Source organism: Zerene cesonia, chromosome 4, assembly GCF_012273895.1.
Source record: "Zerene cesonia ecotype Mississippi chromosome 4, Zerene_cesonia_1.1, whole genome shotgun sequence".
Lineage (NCBI taxonomy): Eukaryota > Metazoa > Arthropoda > Insecta > Lepidoptera > Pieridae > Zerene > Zerene cesonia.
The window spans coordinates 5716631-5738953 of NC_052105.1; the positions used below are offsets into that span (position 1 = coordinate 5716631).

Consider the following 22323-nt stretch of genomic DNA (forward strand, 5'->3'; position numbering starts at 1 on the left):
AATCGTAGTTTATATCCTTCGTTGTAACGAGTTTGATATTCAACAAGATTATTTCGCCAGAACAAAATCTTACTTTCGCTACTTTAATGTATTTTTCATTTCGCGTGACGTGAACCAAGTCACCAATCAGTGAAGGTGACCAACACCGGGTACAACACTAAAAGTGCGTGTATACGGAGCCCTGACGCGTCGTAAATAGATAAAGATCATTAATGACCTTCAGGAAGGTCTCGGCCAGTAAAATTTACGACTCCATTCGGACGTAACTTCGCCATAAACTCTGTCATCTAATAAATGAACCGTTGATTTTATGTTTTATTTTATATCAGTTTACTACTTACTAAGGTAAATGCTATTCTTATGAATTTCTCTTTCATTATGTTCTGTCTTTTAATAATAAACCTGTAGTTTTTGTATACGATTCGTTTGTCTTTTTTTTAATAAAAAATAATAATGCTTATAATTTTTTTCATACCTAAATTACAAAAATACTTTTTTTAATCGGTTAAAAATAACTCACAAATATGAAGACAAAAATTGATTGAAAACAGTTTATTTTGATACGCTAATCCCTAATATTGCTACGCAATTTTATTACTATGTAAAAGTCTAGGTTAAATTGTTAAACATCACGCAACCTTAGTAGCTTGATCGTGATATTTTACTAACTTTACTAGAACGGAGTATACAATAAAATGTAGTGACCATGAGTCAGAACAGCTTTACACGAGATTGTGTGAGCCACAACAGAGCATTAGAACATACTGTGATTTAACCTATTTAGCGTTTTATATGGACTTAGAATAAATTTGCTGTCTCGGTTACCTTGTTGTCTAGGTTCTACATTAGTTTCTATTTTTTCATCTAGTAGTCTTTGATCATAGATCATTAAAACTTTCCCTATCCTACCCAATGAAAGGTAGAAAAGATGCATTTATAGGTATTTACAAAATTGTTATTATATTCTAATAGCGGATAAAAACCACATTAACTTAAATTAACTTCTGATTTTGTCCTTTCAAATAAGTTTGGTATTACACAATACTCTTATTACATAATGTTTGGCCTGCCAGATATGAAAACGAGAAGAGTGCGTTGGTGGTGTCCGTGGTTTCCTGCCAGAACTTGCCCGGTCGCGAGCCTGCCGGCCCTGACCCATATGTGAAGCTGCAGCTCCTACCTGATAAACAGCATAAGGTTAAAACCAGGTAAGGATCATAAGATTATTTAATTGTAGAAATAAGTGAGCTTGCTCGAATGGCGAAGGTATATAATGAATAGAGAAGTGGTTTTATTTAGAGAACGCCACGATTGTAAAAATAATGTTGGCTTTTGATGTATACATACATCAATTTCGATTCAACTTAGACAGAATTCAATTTTGTAAAACAATATATGGCGGATCATTTTTTTAAATTACAAGCATATAAAATAGCACGCAAATATACCTACAACAGAATAGTCAATGGAGTAAAAAATACATACAAGTTTATATGATTTTATGAATACATTCTTGACAAGCAATGTTTCAGTATTTTGCCTTTATACAGTAATTATAGTTTTACAAGCAAATAACAATAGTCTTTTAAGAAGAGTTCTTTCTCATCAGGGTTGTCCGCAAGACCCGCTGCCCAGTGTACGATGAAGATTTCACATTCTACGGCATCGCGCCGCACCAACTTGCCGGAATCACCCTTCACTTTGTGGTGCTTAGCTTTGACAGGTGAGAAAGTAAACCAGATAATATTTCACAAATGGCCGCCTCCGCTTCTCCCGTGTAGCCCTTTTTTGTCTGTTTTCCTAATCTTGCGAACCCAGATAGAATGAGAGACGTGTAACTAACACGATTTCCTTTTTATTACAATAGATGATGAAATGGAGTGTTAATTCAAATATTTAGTATAGAACAAATCAATATCAAATATAAGGACAAAGTTTATTGGAAATTACAAAGAAAATAGTTAGACTAGATTAATATACGTTGCGATTTCGTATACACAAAACTTAATAATTAATGCTATATATTTACAGATACTCCCGTGACGAAATAATCGGTGAAGTGGTGTCCCCGCTGTCCAATCTGCAGCTGCAAAGTGGAGAGGCCATGGCTCTGTGCCGTGAAATCCAACCTCGCAGCTTGAAGGTAGACAATATTATATTACCAATGCTTTATCAGGTTTAGCTTAGTGATCCTGATCTTCTCAAACAGTCATCTTTTATCCGCATTATACACAATCGATAAGTAATCATCAGCCGTGACTGTGCCCGCAGATGCGCAGCGTGGGGCGCGGCGAGGTGCTGGTGTCGCTGTGCTGGCAGCCGGCCGCCGCGCGCCTCACCGTCGTGCTGCTGAAAGCCCGTAATTTGCCCAAGATGGACGTCACTGGCCTGGCTGATCCGTGAGTACATTCTTTAGGGCTTCTATTTCTCATCTGAACATAAGTTTATAGTACGGTATTCTATTGAACCCGTTCGTTTTTTGTAACCATAGATTCATAGACCCCAGTGTAGTCAGCGTTATGTTGCTATTTGTCCTGGTGGCGGAACAGTTAATGTCTTTTGGCTTGGGATGGGTAAATCAACAACAATATACAACATACTTATATTACCATACACTGGTCAAGAAAATTGGCTAACTAGTAAATATATATCACATAGACGATATAATTTAAATTAATTAGAAGAACTATTTAAGTATAGGAATAACGATTAACCTTTCGTTGCTCCATTGCCAGCGGTTTTAAGCACAGCTAACCACCACAATAACTGACCCAATGAATGTACAGTTACGTGAAAATGTACCTGCTGTACAACGGGCAGCGCATCGCGAAGAAGAAGACGCACGTGAAGAAGCGCACCCTGAACCCAGTGTTCAACGAGTCCTTCGTGTTCGAGGTGCCGGCCGCGCCCAACGCCACTCTGGACCACGTGTCCCTCGAGCTGCTCGTGCTCGACTGGGATAGGGTCACCAAGAATGAGGTACAGAAACTCTCCGTTAACAGTATGTTTTCAATCAATTACAAATGGAGAGGATTATCAATTTGGATTATTTTTAAGCTCAGAATTTTCGACTGCGTATACCGATTTTGTTTACTACTTTTTTATTTGAAAGCTGGTACCCCTCGTTAATTATATTTGGTCAACAATTTTACAATGCTAAGTTAATGTTTCACAATAGGGATTTGATACGAAAGCATATGCATAGAAAATAATAAAGCCCTGAATCATTTATCAAGCTACTCCTTGCGTAAAAAGGCAATATCCAATAATCAATGCATTGTACCATGTATTCTTATTAGAAAAATATGATAGAACATGGGTTACACATGTGCTCAAATTACAGGTGATCGGTCGCGTAGAGCTGGGTGCGAGCGGCACGGGCAGCGCGCGGCACCACTGGCGCGAGGTGCAGGCCGCGCCGCGCCGACAGATCGCCGACTGGCACAAACTGAAGGAGTAAATGGTCACACACCCATACTACACGCCAAATGACTACAACCTGCTCTGAGTCTATGCAAAGAAACGAAGATTCGTCGGCTTCAAACGTTTCTTGTATTTGCGATTTAACAACAACGCGAAATTGCATTTGAAATGTTTCCTTTACCTCTACAATCTTCAATCCCTTTTAAAGACTGTCGTAACAGTTTGATGCAATAAGACCTTTTTCCTGAATTGTTAGGCTAACATCAGTAAATGCCTGCAATTTTACAGCAAGTTACATGCCAGTTTTTGTAACTTTAAGCGACGTATTGTAAACATTAATATGAGCATAACAGTTTGCGTCACTATTTGCGCTAAACGTGGCTAAACGCCGCGTTTAAAATACTTTCAGCTAACCTAGACCTATTATTAAATTGCGTGCGGAAAGCTATGTTTAAATTAGCTACACGGCAATGAAATCTTAACTGTTAGTAGAAAGTGAGTATATGAAAGTTCATTACGGGAATGCCATTTTTTCATGTGTATAATCGACGGTTTTGTAGTAGGTACTTATAGTTATTTGGCGTCGATTATATGCGTAATTTTGCTGTGAAGTGCTGATGTTAACCAATTTATTTTCTATATTCAATTTTTGTTATTCTGCATCGTCCTTTTAAAGATTATTGGGTATTTATTTTCCAGGTTAATGTATGTGTTCAATGAATTCTCGTGGCTTAACAATCCCTGTATTGTCTTATATTCATATCCTTGGCTGAAATTTGCTTTAATGAAGATCATCGATTAATTATCCGCATTTGCAATAATTTTGCAATTATATTTATATTTAATCATCTTAATTTGGAATTTCCTTTCTTTCTTTGGTGAGGTGCGTTTAGACTAGGGGCTAATTATGGATATTGCAGTTTCTTATCAGCTGGTGATTTGTTGGCTCTTTCTCATGATATGAAAGGTATGATGTTATATTAGAAATAATAATAACACATTGTGGAGAAAATCTATATGTCATCTGTAAAAAAATATGTACCTATTTGGTCTAAATGCACCACAGAAATTAAAACTACGTTTTTGTCTCTCATCTATGATGTGATTTTTCAAAGTCTATGTTTTAATATCCTTAATTGTATATAAAGTCCTCTACCATGTAGAATGTGATTGTAGACATTTGGTATTCAGGAAATTTAAATATTTTATCGTATTGTTGTTATAGATCTATGTTATAATTATTATATTTAATCATATTATTTCGTTATGTAACATGGAATAAAAATTCAATTGATATTCATACAAATCCAACTAGTATTAATTAGGCCAACGATTTGCGATTATATTTTAACAACGAAAAGGTATAACACGCCAAAATTCAAAAGCAGGAAGTTTCGTTAAGAAATTATATTGGTGATGAAATGATAGTAGATATTTTTTCAATGACGTGCTATAACCAATTAGATTCACAATCAAAATAAAGGGTCAAAATGCCCGAAGGCCATTGCTTAAACATTCAGTGGAATAAACATCTTATTTAGTGGCAAATACAGTTAGTTATACACAATACACAGGGCGAAGAGAGTTTTGCTTCGGACACTTTGTGCGGGAAAGTGAGTCTAAATTTTTATTGCCCGTCAAAAATATTTTGTATTAGATAGAAAAATTTATTTCTTAAACAACCCATTTATTGGTTTAGAATTAATGATCAAGTAACATAAGATACTTAGTCGTAGTTTTCCATTTATATTACTAATTGTTTGGAAGCGCACATCTTGAGTCCCACAGTGATGTCACTTTGCTAAATAATGTTACATATCCACTATCTTTATTGGATATCTACACAAATATTAAATTCATATACAAAAAGAATGATAACCGCAAACGCAAAAATTGCTTGCTCTAGTAAAAAATTGAATCATATTTTATGATTCAATTAAAGTTATATGATGCAGTATAAAATAATATAACATTAAGAAAGGAATTAATATAAAAAGTTTTGTTTATTTTTGACAAAATTCTCATTAAATATTGTAGTATTTCTAACGTGGAAAAGATTTATTTGGTGTATTTTTATTGGTAATACGTTGAGAAATTCACATAATACTCAATTCATTAAATAAGATTTAAATTAGAGTAAAGAAAAAAACAATCTATTTTATACTAATTGTAGACGTATTAAATGTCTAGATTAAGTATTATAAGGCTCATAAAACTTTGGGCTTTTGGTCACGTGTACCTTAGCAATTCACAATAGAAAGCTTAGCCCCTTACGACTTTGACATCCCATCGCAAAAGTAGCATTTTAGATATTTCTTACATAGTAAGTTATATAAGATCACAATATATGTATACCGTATAATATTTAATCGTCAAAATTTATAGAATCGGATTTAAATACACGAAAGTCCCCATGGTTAGCATCTATTTTATATAAAACGTATAATTGAAATAATCACAATATTGTAATACTATGTGTATATTTTTTGTAGTGACAATAAAAATTGGCGCGAATTCATTTATCTGTCAAAGTCGATGTAACAATACATATTTTGGTCATACCGGACGTGTTATTGTTACAACAACTTCGATATATAATATTAGTGATATATTGTGTATATATTTTAGTACCCACTCCATACTTAATACATTCCAATTGTAACTTGTATATAGTCATTTTGATCTCATAAATATTTCATAATAATCGTTAGTATTAAGATACTAAATGTCGACACTTTATAGATTTTTGTTTGTGTCTTTTTTGTTGTATTTACGTGTAGTAGATGCATTTTGGAGCATTCACTAAGCCGAATAAGCTATATTGTCTGCTTATAAACTATGATATGACATACGAAATATGAACACTTTTTTATTTCTTAAAAAAACGTAGGTATAATTTTGCTGTTTTCTGTTCAGATTTATAGTTAATTTTTTGTGTTTTGTATGTTGAAATGGTTTTTTATTCAACTGCCTTATCATAGTTTATGGTCACCGATGATATTTAGACCTTAGAATATAACACGTAACATGTTTACTTACATATTTATATTTAAATCTTGTTTCATAAGTAATTTATTCTCTATTTAGTCGAAAAATATAATATTTATATTAAGTATCTATTTATTTATTTTATGTTATTACTAGGTCTGTATAATTTTTAACATATGTGATGAAATAATTATGTGTTACATCCTAAGGTTTGTCGGAAACAACCGGTATCAGTTTTGTATACTAAGAAATTTTAGTGAATAAATTATTGACTGGTGCTTTCACAATAATGGTTAGTTTTATTTACCTTTATCCTTACTGCTTACTAATGTTCTTGAAGAATTCAAACCCTTCTTCCTATTATCACAAGACACAAAGATTATTAAATATCAAAGAAATTTAATCGGTTTCTTCAGTCAGTATTAGTTTGAAAGTTTTAATCCCACTGTATATCACGTTGTGTTTTATTTATGTCATCGTCGCCAAAGAAGCTGGTGAGTGGGCTGGTGAGCCCCTGATGATACCAATGCCCTCATGTTCATACATTTGCAGAGCAAATGGACTATTATCAACTGAAAATAGGAGGATAGGATGCACTTCCGGTTTCCGGTGGGGCACCGGTCAAAACACAGTATCATACGCAGGCTATTAATTGGAGATTGAGATGTGTTGCCTCCCTTTCCGGTGCGAGCTAGCCCAATTCGTGCCGAAGCGTGCTCTGTTTTCACATTCAATAACAATATTTTAAAAAGTGATTTCATTAAAATCCAAATCGTAATGATTTCACGAACACTATGTACGTAAACTTCTTTAGCACGGTCTGTCACTTTCACTGCTTGATGTTATAATAGATGCCTGTCATCAGAATCTTATTTGTGAGAGTTCGTGCCTATGTGTTATTTCAGTTGTCCAGCTATCTACGAAGCAAAATAGTATTATTATTCACCAATAGATGTCAGGAAAAAAAAATACGAATAAAACACGAATATGACATTTTCTAAAAAAAAAGCTAGCTAGATCGATTTATCGCCCCCGAAACCCCCTATATACTAAATTTCATGAAAATCATTGGAGCCGATTCCGAGATTCCAATTATATATATATATATATATATATATACAAGAATTGCTCGTTTAAAGGTATAAGATAAGTGGTTCAAATTCATATAGGAAATATCGTCCCTTTGTAAAACTCTTCATATTTGAACATTTATAAGCCATAAGCACAAATCTTTATAACGCGAGAGTGTGTTTGCATGACTTTCTTTCGCATCGCAGTGGGGATTTTATATTTAGTATGCTTTTTGTGGCTGTTGATAGTATGGAGACAAGAGAGTGATATAATCTAGACCGTATTGAAAGAAAGAAAGATTGTTTATTCAACACCGTATAATGTTAACGAAATTATAAATAAAAAGGTGGACTCATGACTAATCCGTGTGGTGCTAAACAGGGTAACTACTCAGCATGTGCTACGCGTAATGCGCAGCGCAGTATTGAATTTATTTATTTATTTAGCTAATTAAAAGACGAAATCCTTATCAATTGTATATTTGATATCAAATCTTACATACACTTTAAAAACTTACGAATAGAGGCGATATTAAAGTAAAATTAACACATCATTTATTGAGATCTACCTCCAAGTGTTCATATCGTGCTTTACTATGTGACCACAATTAAATAGAAAATTTCTACGCTCATTAATATTATAGTGATATTGGTTGTGTATACATTGGTTCAAAACTTTCAAAGCTTTTTTTATACAAATATCCATAACATTAAATTATTGGGTATGTGGTAATATTTTATTACGTCTTCTATTAATTTGTGAAACTATTCTTCATAAGTGTATAAAGAAACGCTTTAGAGATTTAAGTAAGATAGACGATTGTTATCTGTTTAACGAAATTTAAATTTGCTTATTTAATGCATTCTAATACATTTATTTTACGAATAAATAACACATTTACCATTACATTTGGTCATAGCGTTAAATAAAAACATAATTTTATATGATACATCAAATGTTAACTTATTTTAACGTAATCTGATCTTTAAAAAATCGATTTAAGCCACTTTTCACAATCTACGCACAAGAAAACACTTCATAAGTCGTCGTTGCGACAGTTAATCGCTAATGTGTAAGTAGCCTTAAATTTACAATCGAGTGATATGACTCTTGTTAAAGTAAGACATACAAAGCTAAATGTTATCGCATATTCAACAATATTGTCATGCCGTATAAGGACGTCTTTGATATCATCTAGCTAAAACCAACCAACAAATAAGGCCGTGGACGTACTAGCAGATTATATGTTTACAATAATTTATTAAATATATTATAAAATGGCAATATTTCACAATATAACACATACTGTCTGAATACATAACATATCTAATTAAACATTTATTGCGTAATTGGCAAGAAAAATAAAATTAGGAAATGGACGAAAATTTTAAACGTTTCATTAATTCAAAATCAATTACAATTTGTGCATAGCAGGCATATAACACATAAAGAGGGCAATTCTTTACATTGTTATATTTTTTATCTGGCAAGACTGCATGCAGTAAAAAAATCTACTAAATCTAAATCAGAAATATCGAACCTGCGAACCTCTCTTATCATCATTGGATAATACTTATTGCATTTAAACATATGAGTATGTACATATATAATACAGATATGTAGAAAGATTTTGGTCCGAAATAGTAGAATCGTTGATACAGAATACAAAATTATTTCCAAAAACTATTTGAGTAGACAGCAGATATGTAATTCAAACCGGAAAACCTTAGATTTTATGAAAATAATCGAAATTTTATAACAAATCCTAATCGGATATAAAGATATTTCCATTTGTATTTACAGATCAATTAAATACAATAAACTGGTAGACGATAAAGGCCAGATTCACGACTTACTGATAAACTTACTGATAGCCAATCTAACACTTTGATGTAGATTCATCTTTAAACATTACCCGTCATTTTAATCGACAGATAAGCTATAGTACAAATCCGAAAGCTGTGAAACCACCTATAAATGTTACAAAGTGTTACAAGTTAAAAAATATTTCCTCGCTATGTGGGTACATTTTTGTATTGGTACATTAAAAGATTCTTACATTTGTCCATAACCTAAGCTAAAATACAAACATAATAATACCACTTTATATATTGTCAAGACACAAAAATCTCCCTAAAATCCAATACAATAGCATATCGGTAACCGTTTATATTAAAATATATTCCTAATATTTACATTAAATGCGTGATGATAAAAATGCAGTTTAATATCAAATTAGGCAAGTATGAGACTCACTAAGCATCTTCGAATGAAACAACGCACTTCTAATAAATATTTAAAACTAACATACAATCGCAATGTTATTTACATTTACAAGAGATATGTTACGAAACAGTGCGCTCCTATTACGAATTATCTCTTATCTCAATCACTGACTTGTGTACAATGGTCGAATGTTTGCGCACACGCAGCGAAACTTTGCATAGACGTTTGCAAATGTCGCCCTACACTGTTTGGATATAAGTGCGAATGTGGAGTGACCGACTTACGAAAACATAAAATTTTATAGGTACAATGGGTGAATAACATTACATAATATAAACAAAAATTTTTTCAATCGTGTTCATGTTTTAACCAATAATAAAGCGCGTTAACATTTCAACCAATCACAATGCGCTATTTTGCGCGCGTATTGTCTTAGATATTCTACCAGAAATATGTTTGTTTCATTTTTAACGTAACCAGTCAAACAACCAATTGAAACGCCCTATTGCATTCGATAAAAAATCAATTCTTAAGTAAAAAATCCTAACAATATAACAACAAACATACGAAATATATAACCTTCACTAGCGGTCCGCCCCGGCTACGTCCGTGATACATATATAGCGTATAGCCTTCCTCAATAAATGGGCTATCTAACACTGAAAAAAAATTTCAAATTGGACGACTAATTCCTGAGATTAGTGCGTTCAAACAAACTCTTCAGCTTTATAATATTAATATAGATAAACAATATTTTGAGATATACCATACTATGGTAATTTCTTAATATTTACATGAGGATAACTGGGCAAGTATGTCCTATGCACATTTTATTACGAGATGCAAACTTATTAACATCAAATTGAGTATATGACGTCACACAAACATGATAATTATCGTTTTCAAATGACTGTTTTTAAATACTTGATTGGAATTATAGTCACGGACTCATAAGTTCAGTTCTGTAAGTATTTCGTAGTATCTCTTATAAAAAAGTTTGAGTATTTGTAACAGTCTTTTACCAAGTAGAGAGCATTATTTTAGTTATGAGTGTTTCATGAGTCTTCAGGACCGGTTCTTTCAGCATAAACTTGATTTTATAACAAATTAGTCTAGTGATATAGGCGTTTTCTACATTTTATATGCGCAGCTACGATAGTGATCGTTTTATCATTCACTAAATTTTTCCATAATGCGTGCTGTTTTATTAAGTGTAGCAAAAAAGCATCAATTTTTTTTTCTCTTTTATCGATTTCTTGCTAATACATATTGCATGAAAGTGCCCTGTAATCAAATTTTGCGATATTTCTCCTATCGGCAATACTTTGCTTTAGTGTAAAAGGATTTGAGTGCAATCGTATTAAAATATGTCCTCTATTGCGAGTTTGTGATTGACATCTCATATTTTTCTTCCATGTAGTGTTAAAAGGAGATTGAATCAATAGGAATTAATATAGATGTAGGATACATCTCTTAATTCCCATTTAATAATCCATTCAACACCAGATCGTTCCGGATAAAATAAACAGAACACCAGCAAAGTTTCGGTTTCCAGCATTCTAGAAATCGCACCTTACATTGAACTAAAACCAGATCCCTTGTTACCGCTAATTCCAGGCTAGTGTCTATCACCCTATCTATCTAGGTGTTAGAAAGCTAGCAATTTTTTAGGACGGCACAAAAATTCAGCTTTTAGGAATTAAAGTAAGCCTCGATCTAGTTCTTTTCGCAGCATCCTAGTCAGTTTAAGGACGCCTTCGTCTATTTGACCTGCGAACAACGAGTCTAAGAGGTCACCTCGAGACGCGAGCGCGAACACTCCGGCGAGGCGCGACACTGACTTGTCCGACAGATGGCGCTCGACTACTGATCTGAAAGAAATGTATAATAAATTAGACAAGTCTAGACTATACATCTATACAAATAAACATTTACGAGGTTTATAAAACAAAAAAATACGGTCGCATTTAGAACCTCCTTCGTCCTAAGGACGTTGTTGTAGGTTGAAAAAGCATTCAAATCTGTTCGAATGTGTCCAGTACGGTTATATACATTTATACACATACACATTTACTTTCAAGCAGGTAAATACACACTTACGTGAACAATAAGGTACTTAAAGGAAAAGGACATGAGCCTCCGGCATCTTATAGCCGGAGCTTGACAAATGTACTCACTTGAGTGACTGATGCGATTCCCTCAACGCATCCTGAAGGAAGCCTCTGTCGTACGAGAACTCCACCTCAGAGAATGATACCACAGCCATCAAAACCGTCTGTAAAGTAAACACGACAGTCATTATTGGGAAATTCAACACGTGTTGTTTTATGTGTATTTCCGTGTAATATGCGAAGTCATTCCTAGAATTTTCCTTTGAATGAAACATTATGGAACAAACAATTAGAATGATCAGCATAATATTAAGAAATATCATGTATCATATTAAGTTTTACAACAACAACAACAACATCTGTTTTAAAATGCATAGCTAAGTAGGTATATATTACAAATGTCTACTAACATTATAAATACGAAATTAAGTCTGCCCATCTGTGTTTTCTTCACGCCTAAACAACTGAACCAATTCGTATCAAATGTGATACAGATATATCTAGTTAGAGACCCTTGAATGGACATAGGAGAGATATTCACACGGGATCGGGAACCATGCGGAGATTGTCTATCTTTCTCATTACAACGCGGGCGAAGCTGTGGGCAGAAAGCTAATAGAGATATAAGGTAAGGCTTCCCTCCGCGCTCATCCGAGTCCACCATCCACCAGCTGTGTTAAGACCCAAGATCACTTGCCCACCATTTACCGACCTGGAACTTGGAGCGGAAGGCGGTGAGCGCCCGCTCATCCGCCTCGGTGAGCTGACCGTGCCGCCGCAGCACGCCCAGCTTCACCGCCGCTTTGATCACGTGCTTTAGGAGTTTTTCCGCTTCGCGTTTCTCTACGCGCTCCCGGAGGACAGTTAGGAACTGAAATTACATAAGTGCATGGTCAAATTTGACAATTTTCCTACTATAATATTATAAATGCGAAAGTTTGAAAGGATGTGTGTGTGTTTGTTGCTCTTTCACGTAAAAACTACTGAACCAATTGCAATGAAATTTGGTACGTAGACAGCTGTACAACTGGAATAACATATAGGCAACTTTTTATCCCGATATTCCTACGGGATACGGTCTTACGCGGGTGAAACCGCGGGGCGCTGCTAGTATGTATATATGTCGTGTATTTTGGAACCTTTTTGATATAAAGGTGCGTTTTAGGCCAGGTTTACTTCTATCGTAAAATAAAGTATACACAACCTAGTCAATACAGCCAATAATATCATTTTGAAACATGCAAAAACGTACAGAGCTATAAATGGCCTACTCAAAATGGCATCACAACATTTAACGTATAACAATTACTGATAAAAAAAATAAACATGAAAAGGTACATTCATGGCACAAAGTACATGCAAACTGAAACATCACACACGCACGTCTTTCCGAGTTTAATTGGGAATAAGAAATGTGCAAAATCGTGTTACTGATGCTATCAAAATATTACATATATATAAATAATACAATATTTTCCTTTCATTTTTTTACTTTTTGATTTAGTATCAGCTCACCTGATCCAATAGTTTAGCGGCATGTTCATCTAACACCAGCGCGCGCGCACTTGCCGCGCCGCCGACGCGCGATAGAAACTTCTTTTGCGCGCGCAGAGATATGTCGCGGGCGCACCACGCGCCGCCCTCCATCGCTGCAAATAAATACGCTTGGTGAACATTTGCCTTTAGCGATATAAAAAAAAACAAAACTTAGTTGGAAACTGTCTTGTAAGAAATATGAAGTGAATGAATCCATACACCGAAATGTTTTATAGGGTATAACGAAATTATACCATTTTTTTAGGTATCTCAAATTGTATATTACATATCTATACTAGTATTATAAAGCTGAAGAGTTTGTTTGAACGCACTAATCTCAGGAACTACTGGTCCGATTTTAAAAATTCTTTCAGTGTTAAATAACCCCTTCATTGAGGAAGGCTATAGGCTATATATGTACAACGGGCGAAGCCGGGGCGGACCGCTAGTTGTTATATAAAATACATAATATGTGGGTTCGCTTCGTATAGAGGGACATTTTAAAGCACCTCCACCTTTTGTTTTTTTTATAATTATATTATACTAGCGGTCCGCCCCGGCTTCGCCCGTGGTACATATATACCCTTCCTCAATATGGGCTATCTAACACTGCAATAATTTTTCAAATCGGACCAGCAGTATTTGAGATTAGCGCCTTCAAACAAACAAACTCTTCAGCTTTACAATATTAGTATAGATTTATGGTGTACAATTAATAATTTTTTTCATTTTGTATCCTTTGCATAAACATACACAAATTAATAAACCAATTTAGCCTATGTAGTTAATATAGATTTTAACCTTGAATACAATATACAAAGCAGTACATACTGCTATACAGGAAACTTTATAATGTAAAACAAACAGCTGTTGCGGCAGATGTCGCTAACGATCCCAATGCAACAACAACGGGTCAAATATCACTTGACACGAGTTCACCGAACATTATTACGTCCTAACAATAAAAATTAAGACGTGCCTTTAAGAATAATTGAGAGAAAGGGAGTTTAAGTTGAATAGATATGGCCTGATAAGTGCAGTGGTGCTTGCTGTGGGTTTCAGTTGGTACAGGCTGCGGGTTTAATCTTTACTGTTACCAAAAAAACATATTTTTTGAGTGAGTTTGCTCGCGGTGTGTAAGGATAATAAATAGCCTATTCTATCCATATCGCTTCAGTGTTTTTACGTAAAATAGCTAACAGATCAGCTACTAACATAAAAACATTTTTTGCTACAAAAAAGGATTCTAAAATGGAGCTAAATGACAGCAATTTCCTATCAAACACAAAAGGAAATGGAGGAGGAATATAACAAAACCAATAAAGTGCGGTCGATTTAAGAATTACTTCGTTTTGGAAACGTTAATTAAAAAGCTTTCCGATACATAAATCGATTTTTTAATGCCTGTAATGGTTCAAACTCAAAACTCGAACGTTTATTTATTGAATTAGCCATCTTCTGGAAGCATTATCCGTCATGACAGCTTAAACATCTACCATCGCTTTCGAAAGCTTTCTACGGAGAAGAGTCGACAAGAAACTCTGTAGTTGCGCTTTAAAAATCACATCAAACAACATTTTAATTCTACGTAGGTATGATGTTTACATAATAATAACGACAGAGAACTATCCTTTGGCTCTTAAGCGACACATTTGAAGCGATGAAATATTGAAAAACAAAGGATAAAAATTATTTATAAACAAGTTAAGCAAAGGAAACAAACAAGCCACCCGACGAACAGCAGTATGTTGTTAATTAACTAATTTAAATTTAGCTTAATTGTGAGTAAATTACATCAATTGATCCACGACAAAAACAAGTGGTCAAGGGTAAAGTGCGATGAGTAATAATGATTAATACATATATTTGACTTCTATAAAATCCTACTGACTTTAAACACGAAAATTTGTGTATGTATATATGAGTACGTCATATTTTTGTTTGACGAATTCACAGATAATAGTAATACCTTGAGAAAAGGTATTATCCCAAATATATTCTCCAAGAAATATTTTTAACGAGCTGTATATAAATATTCGTAGGCATGTTAGTTTAGCCTAACAATCTATTTTTCTAGGAATCGGTGTAGATGTCGAGCAGATGTAAACTAATGATGACACGAAAATGTGAAACATAAAAAAAGGATGAGAATTGATTGAATTGATTTGTTTTCTATGAAGATAATTCTAGAAAAACAAAGATAGAATAAAATGATACTAGATTGCTGTGAAATTCCTATAGGAAAATTCACCACAAAAGAAGCCTATATATTCATCCACATCCATGTAACCTAAATAAGCTAATCTATGCAATCGTTTCAGCTTGACACCCAAAACTACCGTGAGGCTACATTTGCAGACTTCCGCAGCTTAATGACCGAATATCACCATATCGCGTGAGCAAACGACCTTCGGAGACTGTACGTACGCCCAATGTCATGAACGTCGCCAAAGGCATTACGATAAGGCCCTTTACCTGTGCGTAGGGTATCAATAAAGGTGTGTGTTAAATGTGGAATACATTTGCAAGATATTTATCGAAAAAAAAAATATAATACTCAGTATTAATTTATTTTTATAGTATCTATGCATATATAATATGTTCAAAAGAATTGTAGAGTGACTTATAAACTATTTTACATTAATTAACACATTATGTTTATTAAGTTTTTACGATATTGCCGACCTGAAATTCATTCTGATTCGGAAGTTTTGTAAAAATAAACAACAAGTAAACACATTATTATTCAAAATTTGTACACTAACCAAGAATCGGTGGCAATACAATAATTTGAGTATGAGTTTATCCTATCATATTGAACAGGCGATCCTAGCTATCTAGAATAAAATAATTTCCTTACATCTGCTCTGTGTAGAGCAAGTGAGACAATTTACATGATTCTATGTTTAACGTTTTTAAACTATATTTGTATTTTACATCCAATCAATAATAATTATTAACGATGATAAAAGACACATCAATCCACAACACGTTTTCTCAATCAAACACGAAAAAAAAATACTATTTCTAAATATTATCGTTCCTGAAGATGAACATCACTTTTGAGATCCTATAACTTTCATTTTGATAATGCATTAAGTCAATTAAATTTCGTATGAAAAGAAACGTTATCAGTGGTCGAGGCCATCGTAAGTCTTTGTAACCTTACAGAGGTCGCACGACGTTTTGTATTAAAGCTTTGGAAAGGAAAATAAAAGCTTTGTTTATTTATGTATCTACTTAAAAATAGGTATATATTAAGCGTAATAAGTACCTAAATCCAAGAGAAGACAGCGATGTGAATTTTTGCATAGTTTTAAATTGCTCGGATATCCCTGACCTTAAAGTGCGATATCTAACTACCTACCCAAGGTACAAGAATACAAAGACTTAATAGAGTTACATAGTTCGGCAAAACATATATTAAATGCATAAAAATTTAATTAAGTTTAAAATATAAATATTCACCCAGTAGCGACATGACCATATAAGAGATCGCCCACAATACGCATTTAAAGTTATAGTTTTCTATTAATATTCTATTAATGAAAACGAAATGGAATGCTATCCCGTAGGATTATTATAGGACAGCCCGTGGGTTGTGTCCCAGAATATAAGAAATAAATCATATTCATATCAAATAAATATATTCAAGATCCTAACGACTGTTATAAACTAAATAATCTTTACGAATAGAAATCTGAACTTAATTTCCAAAACTAATTCGCGACAATGTCACATACTTGGCTCCTTTTATTCCAGACCCACTTATTCCCAAGAAAACGGATAGAAATATATTAGTAAGAATGTTTTAGCCAACCTTTTCCTTTTGTTCAAGTTTACGGGCTTCTTACGGCCAGGTGAGGATTTGTTGGGTTGCCTTTATTCTTTATATAGATTTATTATATAGATTTAGGAATATCACCAATGTACGTGTTACTCTCTACAATATAAGGTATTGTGCGAAGTTTCACAATCGCTTTCACATGTACATGTTTTCAATCTTTAGACCTGCACGGTGGTCTTTTTTTATCATAAAAATTAATAAGTTTGAAGGTCAACTGCTGTCATTCCTAATTCTGTAAAATCTGGTTTGACTTTAAGTTTACCTTATTCCTCCTTTTCCTAGTAGGCAATATACATAGAATAACAAATAATGAAATTTGAATTTAATTTTATATATTCATTTTATGGCAATGCAAGCAAAGGGACAAATGGGACACCTAATGGTAAAACCATTCCACCAAGGGTTCAAAACCCTGAGTAAAGTCGGAAAATAGGTATAACGGTACACACGCTCAATACTTTTACTTTAATTGGACATTTCACACGTGAATTTAGAAATGTCAATGTCAAATGAAATACATTTCATCTAGCATTCCCAGCAGACCGAAAACACGTGGAGTTGTATGCTATTTCTAGTCGGAATTTCATAATTTGTTATGATGAATTATTTATATTTAACTTTTTGCGTAAAAAATTGTCAATATCACTCTCACACACAGACAAAAAGGCTAACAAACATACTTTAACTTTAATAGTATAAGGATTTTAAATTATATTTAACGCATATAATAAAAGAGAATTAGATATCTAGTCCAATTGGCAGAATCTTAGAAGGCTATCGACATTTTAGCCTTGCGTTCTTTCCAATTATGGTTATTCATCGCTGTACATATAAGTGAATTTATTTTAATATACAAAGAAACTAAAATAGAACTGAGAAGGTTATATGTAAATGATATTGGAATTCTTATAATTACACACTAAGAATTTCATGGACTCTAAGGGTCGGATTAATAAAATAAATTGCATGAAAGGATTTCTCGATTAAGCCTTTTATATGTATGTTATTATAGATTTTTAGACGGTCAATGTTTGTTAGACCTTGGTAGTTTTTTTTCTAAATCAATTAATGAATCTTTTATCAGAACATACATATTATACAAATAAGAATCGTCCAAGTGCGAGTCGAACTCGGACCTTAAGGGTACCTACTATAAGCTAAAGGGCAATACAAAATAAAACGGTCACTAATCCAATTTATGACCAAGCCAACCGTTGCTTTACCTCGATTTTTCATTATTTGCTATTATAATGGCAATCGAAATACATCATCTCTGCTATCTTTCTATCTGGGTTCATGAGATACAATCTATTGGGTAGGGTTTAGGTTTTACCCATTGGGTAGAAAACCAACTACAGAAAAAGATAAGAACCTCGGAAGTATTACACACTACACAGGTATTTTACATGACTCTACCGCATTGTAAAAAACCTGGTCATTTCAGACCAATTACGCGTTCCAACGATAGCTCCGGGGTGTAATTTCCGGACCCCATGGGGCCGCACAATGGACGATTTATCGTGATAAAATCGTGCAGGTTATTACATAAAACCAATATAATATAGTGCTTTATAATTAATGATACCACTTACTAGAGTACTTTAACTTAGAGTCAATCTTGATTGCCACTACTTTTAATGTTAGCTACGCGAATTACCTCAATATGATAAAGATAAAAACTTGTACATTTTCCCTCTCAAAATAATGGTTTTATTAACTGTTTCTAAAGACACGAAAAATTTTAGCGCTGAAAAATTCTTAGCACATTTGAACAAAATGCATTTTTTCATAACTCCTACGTCTTTTCTCGGGTCTTAAACTATGTGTGTACCAAATTTCATCCAAATCGGTCGGTTGAGGTGTATGTTGGTACAGTGGTTAACGACTGAGCGTAGAACCGGGGGGTTCTGGGTTCGAATCCCGGTGGGGACGCACGAAAAAAAAATGTCTCGGTCTGGCAGGACACGAAAGGCTGATCACCTACTTGTCCATAAAGAGAATCAATCAATGAAACAGATGAATATCATCTGCCCCATACCCCCCATCCCCACTAGGGAACACAGGACTTCAGTTAAGGTGTAAAGAAGAGCGAGACAGAAAGACAGACAGAGTTATTTCGGATATACAATCACACAGCACTACAGCTCAGTAGTTCCTAGACACTATTATACAGGCTATTTTACCTGTGGTCCAATACACTCCTGTTGATTGCAATTCATTACGTTCAATATTAATGAAAACCAGTTCACTTCATTACCATAGCAATCGAGTAACAAAATATTCAACAAGCAGAGAGCTCCCAGCTCTTATTAATTGAAAAGTTAATTAACCAAACTGTATCGCTCCGACTCAACAGCCCGCAGTACGTACATATTTACTATTTGCTTACGGTTCAGGGAGTAGCTGATATTAATTACATTTTAGGTTTGATCTATTTTGAGTCTTACTTTTTTTTTCTTCTGTTGTAACTTGACGCAAATTATTTGTACCTACGTACTACATATTGTGCTATTCTATAATTATTTGTCAATTTCATTAATAATTAATTGTCCAATTCTATGTATCCTAAAATTAGTTTAACAGGTCTTGGATTGCATTTTCTTCATTTACTTTATCAGTGCTTCTTTGGTGGTATGGTGAATGCGTTGAACCGCGGAGTTTTGAGCTCTAATCCCAGTGGATTCCAACAAAAAATAAATCATCTTGATCTGGCAGAACACAAAATGCTGAACCTTAGTCTAAAAAAAAATTATAAATTTATGTATGTAGCCTATACCCTACATTGAACTTGATATTAAATTTATTGATAGGTTAATTATTGCACTTTAAACAAAAACTAGAGAGACGCATAATTAAAGTCAATAGTCGGTTTGGTGTCACACATTAAAAATAATGTGGATCTCTGAGAGTGAGACGTTTAGAATGCTGGATAGTGTATGATCATAAAACCATTAACTTTTTATAAGTAAGTCAACTTTAACGAGGTTTGGAACACCTATCGCTTTCACAGAGAAGAACTATCAGAGAAGTAATTTTGACCTAATAGTAATTTAATTGACCTTATACTTATTGCCTGAAACTGATCCTGTTGTTGCTTTTGGCACAACATGTATTTTTGTCCTATATTTAAAGCTTCACTTTATTTCTACATTCAGTGCCTGCTATTAAATGGCATGTGACTAGAACCATTTATAATTGAAGAGTGTTGCGGTCAATGGGCAGACAAAGATCGCATGCTGAGGATTATTATTAGAAGCAGACTTAGCTCTTGTTTTTATACCACATTGTAAAATTGTAATCGTTAATATGTGAATTTAAATAAAACGTGACCTAGATTTCTTTTGTGATTACACTATAATACAGTAATCTACTCTGAAAGCCATTCAAGTCAGCACGACGGTGGTTTTAAAGTAGAAATATGTAACATTTAAAATGTGTTATTTATTAAATTGAGAAAACGTTTTTTTTTTAACAGTTTAAAAACTATAATTATTTTTATCAGTAAAACCACAGGAGTGTGTAGTGCTACTGTCAAAGATTAATGAACTAGAAATAACTGCCAAGAATGTATTCAATAGATGTTTCAATGTTTAATATAATGGATTGTACAACAAATAAGTTAAGAAAGTGATTGTACTGTGAAAGTCCCCCTTTGTGTGTATGTTGAGTAATTGTACTGTGAAAAGCAACCCAGTGTCCTGAACTAAGTAGTGTCCAACCGTGCTCACTACGGTCAAGATATGTTTTTAAGGTGCAAACCATTAGGCACGAGAAGGAATTTTCGTAACATCCTTTCACCGAACGATCAACAGTTTTCCAGAACATTCAAACCATTCTAAACTACGTCTCGAACATAAAGTTTTTAAAAGTTTCGTGTCCAAAGCAAGCTATTCCACTTTAAACGCGATGGCAATGTGAGTATAAAATATGAAAGCATTGCGTGACAAAACCCGACCGATCGATCGGCCTTACCTTTACCGTGTTGAAAGAAACGGTAGGTAGGTGTGGCGGTTAATTATTATTTATAGAAATAGACTTCCGAGATTTGTATCGTCCTTAACGCTGTATTGGAAATCGGTTGTCATATTTATTCTTAATGAATGCCGGTTTGGTCTGCGTTGAGACGTTATAGAGGAAATACAAGCAAATATATCGGATTATGGTGAACTGAAGTATAATAAATTGAAAGGTAGACGAAACGCTCTTGGTGGAAAGAATAAATTAATATATCGGATTGAATTCACAGAATACGTTGTTACTTTACCTTTTGCAGAATAGATAAAATTATCAGATGGTTCAGTAGCATTAATGTTTGATAACATAGATGTACTGCAATTAGATAAATTAGATATCATGGCTAATTAAGAGTCCTTATATCTGTTCCTCATATTACATATAAAAATTAAGTGTGGGATAGAAAAGTTATAAAGTATTTATTTGTTGTTACATATACGAATACATTATATAAAGTAAGTTTCATAGGATAAAATAAAATATAAATCTTCATATATTTAACCAGTATTTCCAACAACAGAAACAAACCCCAGTTGGCGCGTCGAATTTAATTTTAACGGACATCCACGTCCCTGCGACAACGGTCTCGTAAACTAATTTTATTTCCTTGACTTATTTTCGTATTTATTTGGCTTGAAAAGTTTCGTACCGAAATAAGACTTGGTTTGAAAACATATTTACCGAAAATATGATATAATTTTAGCTAGCATGCCATATTAAAATTCCTAAGAAGATAATTTAAGTGCCCTAATTTGTTGTACCCTATATGATTATTCACTTGTTTCAGCATTTAAAATTATCCTATTTCCTTCCCGCCCTTACGTCTTTTTACCTAACCACCTTTGAAATAGTTTCCTATTTAAACTCGATTAATATTAAAAGTTTCCAATAATATAGCAACTTTAATTAAAATCAACCAGGCCTATGTCAACGACAGGGCAAAGTAATGGTCCAAGTCTGGCGAAGTACTCTTGCAATTTATGTCTATAAACTTTAAGGACAACACTTTAGGGCAAGGTTCTGTTATAAGATGTTAGTTGACTCTGTCCCTTTTCGTCCCTTAGCGTGCTCCCTTGCTTGAACCGCATCATATCTAAGCTGAAGGCT

The 22323-nt window shown here is 33.8% G+C and overlaps 2 protein-coding genes across 2 annotated transcripts in view; one reads left to right on the forward strand and one right to left on the reverse strand.

Moving 5' to 3' along the window:
• The window catches only part of LOC119839736 (synaptotagmin-4), a 24776-nt gene extending 18085 nt beyond the window's left edge, over window positions 1–6691 (forward strand). The window contains exons 5-10 of the mRNA XM_038366170.1: window positions 1074–1208; window positions 1610–1723; window positions 2032–2143; window positions 2272–2399; window positions 2787–2979; window positions 3344–6691. Of these exons, the coding sequence (XP_038222098.1) occupies window positions 1074–1208; window positions 1610–1723; window positions 2032–2143; window positions 2272–2399; window positions 2787–2979; window positions 3344–3460 (799 nt within the window). The 3' untranslated portion in view covers window positions 3461–6691. The remainder of the gene's footprint in view (window positions 1–1073; window positions 1209–1609; window positions 1724–2031; window positions 2144–2271; window positions 2400–2786; window positions 2980–3343) is intronic.
• A 3699-nt stretch (window positions 6692–10390) lies between these two features.
• Window positions 10391–22323, reverse strand: part of LOC119839693 (tumor necrosis factor alpha-induced protein 8-like protein) — a 40402-nt gene continuing 28469 nt past the window's right edge. The window contains exons 3-6 of the mRNA XM_038366111.1: window positions 13335–13468; window positions 12532–12690; window positions 11886–11983; window positions 10391–11579 (exon numbers count right to left, since the gene is read on the reverse strand). Of these exons, the coding sequence (XP_038222039.1) occupies window positions 11408–11579; window positions 11886–11983; window positions 12532–12690; window positions 13335–13468 (563 nt within the window). The 3' untranslated portion in view covers window positions 10391–11407. The remainder of the gene's footprint in view (window positions 11580–11885; window positions 11984–12531; window positions 12691–13334; window positions 13469–22323) is intronic.